The 13,469-nt window shown below is 40.1% G+C and overlaps 1 protein-coding gene across 1 annotated transcript in view; it reads right to left on the bottom strand.

The window, feature by feature from the left end:
• The window catches only part of LOC306880360 (kinesin-like protein KIF26A), a gene marked incomplete at its 5' end in the record, with an annotated part of 59,733 nt that overhangs the window by 11,787 nt on the left and 34,477 nt on the right, over window positions 1-13,469 (bottom strand). The window contains 7 exons of the mRNA XM_079433856.1: window positions 339-3,369; window positions 4,192-4,354; window positions 4,929-5,088; window positions 6,171-6,354; window positions 7,301-7,563; window positions 8,230-8,323; window positions 9,551-9,742. Coding sequence (XP_079289982.1) covers window positions 339-3,369; window positions 4,192-4,354; window positions 4,929-5,088; window positions 6,171-6,354; window positions 7,301-7,563; window positions 8,230-8,323; window positions 9,551-9,742 — 4,087 coding nt within the window. The remainder of the gene's footprint in view (window positions 1-338; window positions 3,370-4,191; window positions 4,355-4,928; window positions 5,089-6,170; window positions 6,355-7,300; window positions 7,564-8,229; window positions 8,324-9,550; window positions 9,743-13,469) is intronic.

Raw genomic sequence — 13,469 nt, 5'->3', positions numbered from 1 at the left:
TCCCGGTGGAATCTTAGGTAAAAGCAATGGCACACTGTGCAACATCAATGGTCTTTTATGTCAGACTGTATGAAACCCCGTTCGTCTCCAATGACTGCTCGTAGGGGCAGTTATACTAGAAGACCTAGGCTAAGACACTCGTGTAAAACCATTTTTAGGGTGGAAATATTAAGCAATATTAGTGGTCCTCATTATCATAGTCTAGATACATTACAACACATATTACAACAACCTTCACTGTAGTACCTATTTTCATTTTAACCTTTGAAGGCCATCTAATAAATCTTGAATTGATCATCAGTAAATAGTGCCCTGAGTGGTTTTCCAGTAAAACTCACCATTAGATCTCTTTTTGGGAGATTTTGAGGCCTTTGTTCGACTTGACGTAGACACTCCACTCTCACTCATGGAATCATGGGCAGAAGATGCACTGCCTGTGGTTTCACTGTCCCTGATCATGCTCTCATAGCCACTGCTGCCTCCACTGTGATAAAAAAGCGCAGTGCGTCCCATGGCAGGAGGCAGTTCACCACTAAGTACACTGCTGTTGTCACTACCGTGGCCACTACTATAGCGCTGAGGATGGCGAGGGGCTGTGATTTTGCTGTAAGGAGAAGGCAAAGGAGCAGCCAGTGGTCTCTCACTGGAAGTTCTAGCATCATTGTTGCCATCTGCTTGGTCAGAGCCCCTGAGGTGTTTCTTGGAGCTACCAACTGCTAATTCACTGACCCGACTGTTGGCTGCACGAATTGCCTGCTTTGTGCCCATAATAGTGCCCTTTCCTTGTTTAGCATTGGAGCTTGTGACAGAGCGAGTTGGGGGCTTTCCAGTTGGAGGTAGACTAGTGTTCCGAGCAGCTGAGACGGCAAGGAACTTGGTGGAGGAGCTAAGAGACTTTGAACCAGTACTCAACAAAGTCTTCCCTTTGTTGCCATTCCCAACAATGGATCTAGGAGTTATACTGGCTTTTATCTGTCCAAGCTTACAAATTCCACTAGTAGATGGAGGGGAAGTAGCTGTTGGTGTAGATATTGAACAGGGTGTCCCAGGTTTTGGCACCATTTTAGCAGATTTGCCAGTGCTACTGATACTGACATTACTGTTTTCCCTTGATGTTATTGGTTTGGAACCCACTGAGGTTATACTGTCACACTTTTCAAGCGACATAAGACTACCAAAATGCCTTCCATTGTCTCCTTTTGCACTATGTGATCTGAGACTAGAAGCTGTCTTCAGGCTGGATGACTTAAAGCTAAAGGATTCCCCTCTAACTCGAACATCAAAGTCCTCCTCAGAAACCGATGCTTTAGAGGAAGATAATCTTGTTCCATCATTACCTACAGACTTTAAGGCACTTGGAGACAGCAAAATGCGTGTTCTCTGGTCAAGGCTTGACTTTCGGACAGGGGGAGCAGGGGGTGACATGCTTCCGGACTTAGGGAGCATACTACCCTTTTGTACATTAGCTCTCTTTCCTAAGGATGAGAATTTCAGGCTACCAGTTGTTTGCGAGGCATCATTGCCCCATTTCATCTCAGAGGAGCTATGGGGCACTGAGACCATGCCGAGAGTGGTGGCTCCTCTCCTGAGCTGAGGCATCTTGCTCAGATCCCCTTTCTTAACATTCGACTTCTCACAACCATCCACAACCCTTTGAGATGTGGACGACACATGCATTTTAGGAGGGCGAGGTACACTGTTGCTATTCCCGGTTGTCTTTCTAGATGGAATCCCACTTGTGCCATTTTTAGGTGGTTTGCTAACAGAGCTAAACTCAGAATTCCTGGCCGAGTGTAGCCCACTACTAGTGTGGGTCCATTGTTCATCTATTCTGCTACCTTGGCATTGTAGCTCATGGCTGTAGCTACTGCTAGAAGATGCAGATTGGTTGCTCTTTCTAGGGAGTGTAGAAATGTATGAGATCTGGGCAGACTGTGAGGTCATGAGTCTATTAGATCTTATCGACTTTGGACCACCAAGGGATGCTTTGGTATTGTCATGAGATAGAGGGCACTTAGATATGGACAATTTGTCAATGGTTGCAGAATCATAGTCTTGTTCTGAAAAGCAAATTCCACTGTCACCCAGTGGACTATTTGTTCTTTGTTTGGAGAAAGACTCATTGTGTAAACCACCTGGTAAATCCAACATGGAGCTGCTGATTGGTCCCTTGCGCACTCCCTTTGATGTCTCATCACTACTTGGGGTACACATATTTGTCTTGCAAGACCAGGAGCTGACTGAAGAGTGTGCAGTTGCATGCCCAGCTGTAAATTCCTCCTGTGACTTGGAAGTAGCACCTTGGTTCAGCTGGGACCTGTTCATCTGGCATGTGTACGCATCAAACTCATCGTTGATGCTGCTGATAATGCTAACAGGCCGTGAGTGAGATGTCAGGGCCTGCAAAGAGCAGTCTGTGTGAAAGTTAATGATGCTGGATGGTCTCCCATTGTCTGGAACCAGACCAGCAGGTAGCTCCTCGACCACTGTAAACACCAGCTCATCCTCTCCATTAAGCTCCACAGGCTGCTGCAGTGTAACTGTCATCCGTAAAACATCCCTATCAAGGCACCTGTTTCTCAGAGTAGCACGTAGGTGGCTCACTTCCATAGGACTTCTACTGAGGTGATGGGGTCTGTCAGTAATTGGGGAGTCATTGTGTTCTCCCTGCCTAAGGGCTTGCTGGCTCATACCTACTGGAGGTGTCCGTGTGGCCAAGCCATACTCGGTATTCAAAACTGAGGTCTTTGAGATGTTCTGCAAGGAGGAAGAGGCATTGGGTTTTTGAATAGGTCCTCTACTAAAGACTTTCTCTCTCACAACAGGCTCTGAATCTTGTCTTAAAGTCATGTTAATTTCAGATGCGGCCCCATGTTGCATGTGCGCAGGCTTTTGAAGAGAAGACTTGGTAGTCCTGGCTGAGCCTGAAGCCCCTTCTGACACTTTTTCCACTCCAATTTTGAAGGCTGTCTGTTGGCCTTTTCCTTCACTGGTGAAAACAGATGTGCTCTCACTGCCATCAATACACTCAAGCCGTTCTTGTAACTCTGCAAAAGTGTTGCATTTGAGGTGGTCCCCATCAGATTTAGGTCCCTCTTTTACACGCTTCTTGTTCAGGGAGGGAATGATAGGAACAAATGCGGGTGGGCCTTCATTGTCGCTGAGTTCACGATCAGAGATAGGGGTCCCACCAGGCCCCACATAGATCACTGTGTCACATGAGTGTTCACTGCTGGAGGAGTAATCTGGGTCACTGGATAACACTGCAGGGTGGTCTGGGTCAAGAGCCACAGTCCGAGGGTAGAAGGGTCTCCGTCTGATGTGTCCCTCTTCACAGGAGCTCTCCCCTCCAGAGGAACTTGATGCATACTGAACAAAATAACATACCACACTGACTTAAATATATCTTTGCAGACAGCTCTTTCACAGCACGCAATACATTCAGAGAGACACCCCTTCATGAAACATCATGTCAATATCAACAAAGGTGAAAAGTGCATACCAAAGGAGAAGCTAAAATAGTTGTCAATACTATGCATACGTTAGACAAAGTATTTTTTAGGTCAATAAAATATTAATGTATTCTGTCAAAACAGCTTATGGTGAAAATTGCCTCTGTGATGGGTAAGGTTACATGCTGTTCTCCCTCTGGAACATATGCATTGATTACAATTGTTGATTACATGACATAGATCACTGAGAAATTTTGCAGTAAAATTATCACTGTAACGTTTGTTTCTCTGACAAAGCATGAATCATTATTAATTGTAAATGATTCTGATAAATAAAAGCCAAAATGTAATTTAGGAAAATGACAGTCCTGACCTATTGTAGAATGTATAAAGACTAGAAGAAAATGTAGACAAAATACTGATAAAAATAAATACTTTTAGCAAATATCATGCTGTCCTTGTACCAAAGTCAAAAGAAATTATTTACAAAAAATATATAAAAAAATAATCTGTAAAATATTATTGTTAATTAAAATAATTAACATATAGTTACTAAGCATTTTCACAATAAATATTGGTCCAAAACTTTAAAATTTTTACTTTAGGTTTAGTGCAGTACTTACTGCCTTATATGGTTATCTTGGTACCATGAATGAGTGCCTCAGTTATTTTTTAAAGAACCATAAATACATAAGCATACACAATTCAAATGATCAATACATCAGTTTGAATCACAAACCTTGGATTTCTTCTTTCTCATGCGGTGAATACGGGAGGCAAGCTGCACAGTGGTGAGAGATTCGGCATAATTGGCTGGCGAGTCAGAGATGTGGGCGATCATGGTGGTTCTACAGTTGATGTTGCCCAGCGATTCCCTCAGCAGCATGGTAAGCTTGCTGTCTCTGAATTATACATCAAAAATATTCTCGTTAGCCAAAAAGGAAGCTAGGCTTTACAACGTTCTGCCTTTTCCCCTCTAACATCATTGAGAGGTTGTCTTAAAATAGAGGATTATGAATCATACTTGAATAAAAAGAATCCAAAGAAAATGATGCTCACTTTCTGGTGACCTGATTTGGAATGTTTTTATTTTACTCTGTTGTGGAGGATGCTATTTTCTGAAGCCACATTTAAAAGAAAAAGATAAATTTTCTCTGCTCACCTCACTGTATTTACTATCCCACCTTCCGGTGAGTATTTCTTAATTTTCTTTCAGCATAAATCTGCTACTCCCTGACCCACATTCATATCAATAGGCCTACATCCCACCTCAAGTCCAATTCACCCTGGCTGCCTTCTCTCCCTGCAAAGCTGGCTAATTGGCTTCATTGATCTGAGGAGGGTGAGAATGAATCCCTTGCAGATGCAGATCAGGAGGACTCAATGTGTGCTCAGAGATACATTACCACCATTAACAGAGATCTACCATCTACCACTATTGGTTTATATTGATTAATTGAACCACACAACACATACCTGTATGGCACATGCTTGGCTCCATTGGCCAAGGCTAGGATGACATTTCCAAGGGCACCCAAAGACAGACACTGGCCTCTCCCTCCATCTCGCGTTTGACTCAAATCAGACTCACAACTGCCCAAGTCCAGAAGATGTAGACGGCTACGACTCCCAGACACTGCAAAGTTATACACAGCCTGTTAAAACAGAAATTGACTTCCAATGTTGAAGACTCTTTGGGCTTAAAATCCCATGTAAACACAATCTACAAATGGCTTAGTTGCTCTGTACATTAAGCTGAGATAGAAGAATGTATTTTATCATCAAAAAGGCCACAGGTACCACACATCACAGTGTTGCTGGAGACCTTATGAGACAGTAGTTAGATATAGGATCTCTGCTAGGTAAGTGGTGATTCAATATCCTTGGCAGTCCGTCAAACAGCAAGCAATATAAGTAAGTACAGCTAGTTAGATTACAGTAGCATGTAAGTCACTAGAGTAAAATTCATTCAGTATCATTACAGAAGATGCATTTATTTCACACTGAGATGGAGGCCATTAACCTCACGTCGGCAGGATTTACAAAGCCAGCGCTCGGAACTGAAACCTTCTGTAGAGCGGGAATGCAAACGAGCTTCCCATTTCATGCTGGGCTCTATAAACATCTCTGCAGAAGAGACTCCAGCCTCATTACATATTAAAATCTATTCTGGCTAGTGTCAATGGCCAGAACCCAGCCTGCATTGCAGCGACGGGAGTGCAATACTAATGATCATTCTAATGTTGACATGCTGACTTGACAGGATGGCTACGCCCAGTAATGAAAATGTGCTAACCATTCTTGTTAGCATTCTCGTAGGGCCGTTATCAGCGGAATTAAATTGAGGTAACTGATCCTCTCTGTGAACATGGAGAGCATGATAATGGAAAAGTCAGGTATCGGCCGCCCTCAGTAACAGTCTTCTCAAAATACTAATGATGCATGAAGATATATGATATGAATTCTCAGACAGTGATAAGGTGGTATAACTTAATTTTTGAGGTTGAGGTAGATAGCCTTAGAAGTTGTTTTATTTTAAGCCCTGGAAGTTAAGGTATGGCTGTTCAAAATATTATTTTAGCATTTCTTCTCAACATTGAAAGTAAACTATTATGTTCTTAAAAGACAAGCAATCATATATTAAAAATCTTGTGTCATAAATATCACTTTTCAATAAGGCTTTCCTAAATAAATATGAAAATGAGCAGTTAGCCATACTTCCTGCTTTGGTGCTCTTCTCCATACGGTACTGGGAAATGTGTAGGGTGAAGAGCATGTGAGAATTCCGACGGTCCTCTTCCTTACAGTCAGATCTGCTGGTGCTACGTGCTGCCAGAGCTGCATCCAGGAAGAATGCCGCCCTCTCTGCAGAGTACGCCCGCAACTCGCTCTGGTTCTGCAGCTGGACACATTTTAAAGTGAGAGTGAGACACAGAGATAAAGAAATAGAAGGGAGACAGAAGCAATTTGATGTTGATTAATTAGAAAATTTTCATTTTGACAGTACTCAAAGAATGGTAACTTGAGATTACTGTATTCTACCATTCAAATGTTTGGGGCCAGTATGATTCTTTTTATGAAATAAATTAATACTTTATTTGGCAAGGATCCATTGAATTGATCAAAAGTGACAGTAAAGACATTTAGGGCCAGATTTGCTAAACAGGGCAAATTAGCGTTAGAGCGCAATTCCATAAAAGCGCCAATGGGAGGGGAAACTTCTGCGGGTGATTTACTGACAATGCGCACATTAAAGAACACAGATGCAGCCAGATAATTTCCATAATGACCAGCACAATCTACCAAGAGCAGCACAAATTACCGCCTGCTTTAAGACAAGCTTTTTTGGGCGTTAAATAATGGCGCAAATCCCAGTAATTTGATCAATCGTGTCGCGTGGTTTACTTAAATACTCTCCTCACATAAATTTGCACCTGAAAGGGAAACTCCAACAAATGCATGTTAATAAGATTAATAAATTACATTTATTTTAAAATATGTTAAAATAAAAAACTTTTATATTGCAATAATTTATAAACAGTTAAATTGTAATAATATTTTGCAATATTACTATTTTTTACTGTATTTTTGATTACATAAATGCAGCCATAATGAGCATAAGAGACTTTTGAACATTATTGTGTATATAAAAAAGACATAATGTGGCACCTAATTATGTTACATTTAACATTTTCAAAAGTTTTGATCTAAAAACCTAATTTATCTATTTAATCTATTCCCTGGGAATCAAACCAGTAACCTTGGTATTGCTAGCACCATGCTCTATTATTTGAGTTACAGGAACACTATGTAGACCTATACATACATAAAAACAAACTCTAATGTACCTGTGATCCACAGACCGGATCCTCTCGCAGGGAAATTCCTGCACCCTGATTGTCCTGGGAAGTCCCTGTGGAAAAGCCAGCCAACAGGTCTCGCAGCACCTCCTCCCTGCCACAGATTTCCACAGCAGACACGCGGATGGAGAATCGTGTGCCAGCTTTCTCTTTCCTTTCCTCGATGAGCTTGAAGAGCCAAGAGATAGCACAGGGTGCCACACCCAAGCTCTGGGTAGAGCTGTCCCTGCCGATCATGGTGTAGCTTTTGCCTGTGAAGTTCATAAAAACTGGTTATTGCTAATGAGGGATATAACCAAACATTCAAACGATGTTGGACGACTGGAGATAAAATGTATATTATTTACTTAATGTGAGGAAAACAATACTATATTATGTTTTAATTGTCCTTACATGATTAAAGTGAAAAATGACAGAAAATAAGTTTGCAGCGTTTGCCAACATAGACATGATAAAAATTACACTGTCAACTGATTAACTTAGCTTGACTTAACTAAATAATGATATAAGAGCAGGTCTATAATAGGATTTGTGTTAATATTAGCACTATGTAAAACGCCCCTAAGCTAATAAAATTAACCCACAAGGATGTTAGTCATGAGAGAATATACCACGCCAAAGCAGAGCAAATGAGCAGCCAAGCTAGCTATGGGGGATTGAAGCAGCACGGTGGGAGGCACACAATCTCTCACAGTGAGGGGCTGATCAACAAGAGTAGGAGAGAAACTGAGCGCTTTTCAAACACAAAGTGTAAAACGAGGGCACTTTGTGTTCAACAAACCGCTATTACTGCTCAACACATATGCCCTCCCTGCATCTTTCCTGCCTCCTTGTTAGGAAATTTCCAATGCAGCCAAAAGAGTGTCTTTTGTGACGATTTTCCTTTCGCCTCATGTGACTGAAGGCTGTTTACTAACCGAGGTTGGCTTGACCAAAACAGAAGATGCAGCCATCTGCCCCGTTGACCACAGACTGGATAACCTCTGCCACTGTCCCCGAGCACACCTCCGCCTGAGGACACAAACCCAGATTTAAACACCAACTCAAAATGTTTTATTAGTTGTACATACAGTATTTATATTCAGACAGACAGACAGATTGACAGACAAACCTAAGAATGACAGACAAAACGATAGAACAGTAGAACGATAGATTCACGTAATGACAGACTAGCAGAAGGATAGACAGGACATCAGACAAACAGATGGACAGACAGATTCATAGTTAAAACAGTAGACAGACAGAAAGAACGACGGACAGACTGGATGACAGACAAAACATCAGACAGACAGACAGACAGACAGAACCAAATACAAATGTGAGACAGAAAGAATGACAGAACGATAGATACAATGATAGACAGACAGACAGAGATAGAACAACAGACAATGTGAAAAACAGATCGGACAGAAACAGACAGAGCAACAAACAAACAGACAGCTAAAATAACAAACAGACAGAAAGACAGACAAAGAGACAGACAGTCAGAGATAGAATGGCAGACAGACAGACAGACAGTCTGAATGATAGATCGATAGATAGATAGATAGACAGACAGACAGACAGACAGACAGACAGACAGACAGACAGACAGAGCGACAGACAGATAGATAGACAGACAGACAGAGAGTCTGAAAGATAGATAGATGGATAGATCCTTGCTCATGCTTGCAAACTTCCAAAAGAGATGCAGAATACAGTAAGCACACAGATGAAGATTTCAAACCCTGGAATTATGTGTGTGTGTTTTGCAGCTTGAGGAAAACTTTGACAGTGTTGTTGTAAGAAACACCTCTGATGCGTGCTCGCTCAAAGCCTCTTTTGTTTCCGAACAATGTGGTGTAGTCATTGATCATCAGACCTGATGTTTCTAGGACAGGAAACCCAAAGACTCCAAACTCCCAAAGAGTTCAGGAGGAAGCGGAGAAAAGAGCTATGTTATCTTTTCCTCTGAGATCCCTTCAGGCGCTGTGGGCTCGGAACGATAACCCCAACTCACCAACCCAAACCTTTTATCTACCCCGCGGACCAAATGAAACTGAATATCTCCCTTATGTATTGCTTTGATCTCAGCATGGATGTCCTGTCTGTTTGACATCAATTCTGTGAAGATTTTGTTCAAAATAAAATTCTAAGTACAGACAGGAAATAGAGGATATCTCCTTGGTATAACTTGTAAAATGCTTGCTTTTATTACGCTGATTGCCAAAAATTGAAGAATTTATACCATTACTGTACCTGTGAAGCATCTTGAGTAAAGATGGCATCAAAGGTAAACATCTTTGGGGCGGTGGCAGAGGTGGAGCGTGCACAGGTGGGTGGCTCACAAAAGGTCAGCTGTTTCTTATGGGCGTCTACCTTGAGAAAGGACATGGATTCTGAGGTGTCTCGCGATCCTTTGGCAGGGCATATCCTCACCATTACTTTCACCTGCAAAGCACACAGTTATATTCATATCATAATTATTTTCCTACATCATTTTATTTGCGACAAGTTCTTTTTGATTTTGCAGCTGAGTTCAAAGCATACGGCTGTAATCGCACCCTCTCACCCAATAATTCACACAATTATTGAGTGATTTGAGAATAATGTCTTTCAGTTTCCTGGCCAAGAATTCCCCTCATACTGGCAAATTTGAAAGCATGCAATCATCAGAAGCCCTTCTGCTCCCACACAGGGGACATCCTGCTGTAAAGTGTGGCTGGATTCAGAAAACAGACCTACCATGCTCTGACTAGACACTTTTTAGACACTTAATATTAAAAAATGTATAAAATGTATCACGTTTTCCACTAAACTTTTAGTAGTAGTAGTAGTAGTAGCACAACTATTATCAATATTGATGATAATAAGAAAGGTTTCTTGAACGCCAAATCAGCTTATTAGAATGATTTCTGAAAGATGTAAGATGTTTTGTTGAAGGACTGGAGATTTGCTAAAAATTCAGATTTGCCATCACAGGAATAAATTGCATTTTAAAATATATTAAAACTGCGTACTTAACACAAAGTATGGATGCAACATCTACTCCCTTTCTTACAGTCATAAACATGAATGATAGCAAAGTGAAACATGACTGAGGCAGAACAGTTAATTATTACACCTACTCAATGAAGCAATAGTGTCCTCAACTGTCTGTGTTTAACACCTTATTTTATAGCTCTGCCACTAGGGACACTTTCAGCAACAAACAACCCCCTGAAGTTTACAGTCCTCCACAGAGATAAAGAATTCAATTGGCAGAGAATAAGGATCTCTGTTGACCGATCAGGCTCACTGTGTTCTTTATCATAATAACATGTTCAGCATTAATGACTGTTACAGACTAAGCTTTCCCTTCCAATGAATAGACAGAAGACCAGCAGCTTTTAAAGTTTTTTTTTTACATATAAAAGGCCATTGTGCAATAAAAAAAATTATGTAACTTTCAGAACTCAAACTTTCTCGTTAGTCTAAAAACAGCTTATATTAAAGCTGGGCCTGGGCGATATGGCAAAAAAAAAAAAATCTCTGTTTTTTCAAAACGTTTGACCGATTCTCAATTTTTACAGTTTTTAACTAGTCAACAAGAAAAATTATTACAACATGACTCAAGTAACTTTTTCTTTATCAACCCTCTATAGTTAAAGAAAGCACACATGAAGTTGTCAACATGATGTAAATGTTAAACAAACCACTTGTTAAATAGCCTATCTTTGCAGAAAAGATGCATGAACAACAACTACATATTGTACAAACTTGTCTTATACGTATTATATTTTCAGAAATAATACAAGGAAAATGCTTTGAAAAAATGCTGAGAAGTCAAGGTAATTCAAATTCAAAATGACTAAAAGTATAATGCCAGTAAACTATTATTAACTATAAATGTTCTGTAAAACAATGAACAGCAGCTTCCAGCCTGTCACCATGTTGCATGAAATATAAGACATGCAATAGTAGTTCTTTACAGGTTTTCATTCAATCTATCCATTGTTTTTTCTATGTATTCATGGGAAAAAAGCTGCGCTCAAGTTAAAAGAAATTCACTCCTATCTTGTATTTTTTCCAATTCCACTGCCCACGTCAGTTAATCATATGCGCCGATATGCGGTTGGATTGTTCTTTTCTCTTTACTGTTTTCATTGGCATGTTGCCGAAGTGTCTAATTCTAATGTCTGGTAAAATTTCTTTTCAAAATTGTGATTCTTCAATTTATAAAAAATAAAATCGTGGCAAATCATTAAATTCAAATTAATCGATAAAATCGGAAAAATCACCCAGCCCTAACGGAAGCCAATCTGACAGGTTGTGGAATGTGCCACTTTATGACGTACTAATATGGTTAAATGCCGCCTCCGCAGAAGATCAACACCTGCTTCTACATCACTGCCTGCTTAGCCCCACCCACCGATTCACGCATGTCATAGGTAAATGACAAGAGCGGTAAGCGCAGGTCTACGCAGAAACCAAATGTTAAACTTTATTTGATGAACTTGGTGCCAGACTTCGTCTGTAAGAACTTGGTCATATGTTTACTTAATTTTACTGCGGATTCATTTACAAACAAGTCACAATTTGACGCAGGATTTCGGAAAGACTGAAACTAAAAGACACTGCTGTGCCGACTATATTGGATCTGATGTCACACGACAAGTGTGATTAACTATTTTCATTACGTGAGCACTATTGCTTTGTTATTATTACAGATCGTTTGGTATGTACTGAGTATTTATGCGTTTTAATCTATGAAAGATAGGCTGTCAAACATTAAAAAAATATATATAAAAAAACTGTTAGCCAATCATAGCAGTGGGCGTTTACTTCCAATTCTACAATCCGTCACGACTATTCAAACAGAGCGTCCTGATGAGGGGGTCAAAACAGGACAGAAAATAGCCTATTACTTATAATTATACATAATATTATATTACTTATATTATGTTTTTTGATGTAAAAATGTTGATAACATTAACACGACAAAGTGGACCTAAATAAAAAAACAAAACCAAATATAAAAACACTTTTTACAACATAGAGGTTGACATGATAGTCCAGAAACTTTAATTTAGCAAGCTTGGGGATAATGATCCAATAATGAAATTAAATATATATATATATATATATTTTAAACCCAACACAATTTCAACTAAATCTGACAGCAAGTGATCACCCTGTATTGAAAAACAATGGCTTATGGTAGAAATTCCTTTGGTGTTTTAATAACTATGAGTTTTAAGCTTTTTTTTTTTTCTTAAACTTGCAATAAAAAAAGCAAATCAAGCAATTCCCTTGAATGCAAAAGCACCAGTGATGTGTCATTCAGTCTTTTCCACACAAATGTACTTCCATTACCCTCACTGTATTAGCGCTGCTTTCCCACAATCACCCGTTCCTCTCTACCTGCTGCCTTCTTAGCACTTTGACATTTCCTTCCACAAATAAAAAAAAATGAGTGTGTTCATACCTGTCTCAAAATCAGCAGGCAACATACTTCAACTAAGTGGGGCTTACTAGCAATCACTTCACTGTCTGTTTCTTGATAAAACTCATTAAAAACTTGCAGCTGCCTGCCTTTGGTGTGACTTTAGAAAACTTTTAATGCCTATTGTGCACATTTCCTAATGCTGTGTTTGCACAGTGCATCAACACAATCAGGTGCACAATTAAGGGAAGAAAAATGCTTTATTCACATAGCCTTCCAACTGCAATGAATATGAGGATGATGTAATAAGCTGACTACTCTAGAGGTGTCGGGATGCATTTTGAGGAGTAACTCAGGTGACCTCACCGTTCTTAATGAGCGAATCATCTCCCTGCAGACATGACACCATATAAACCTGCACCACCTGCTGGTGTTTATGAGTCAGCAGTCTATTATAGTATCTTATGCTAAGAACACACATTATCTTCTTACTTTCCCACAGATAAGTCATCCTAAAGCAGACTCTAATGGGTCCCATCTCTTTGAATTTATTTAGAGTGCATCACCTGTGCTGGAGGAGGGTCATACGTGGGTCAGTGCAATCTTCCATGGCTTTTAGACCTCCAGGGGGTGTAAAAAAAGAAAGGAATGAGTTTGTTACCCAAAATAGCGGCAACATGCTGAGATGCTCATGATGCTCTAGAGAGTCGCATGAGAGAGTATATATGGAACTGTCAAATTACATGACAAGAT

The sequence above is a fragment of the Barbus barbus genome (genome assembly GCF_936440315.1).
Source record: "Barbus barbus genome assembly, chromosome: 14".
NCBI classification, from domain to species: domain Eukaryota; kingdom Metazoa; phylum Chordata; class Actinopteri; order Cypriniformes; family Cyprinidae; genus Barbus; species Barbus barbus.
This window is presented reverse-complemented; position numbering and strand designations above follow the sequence as displayed.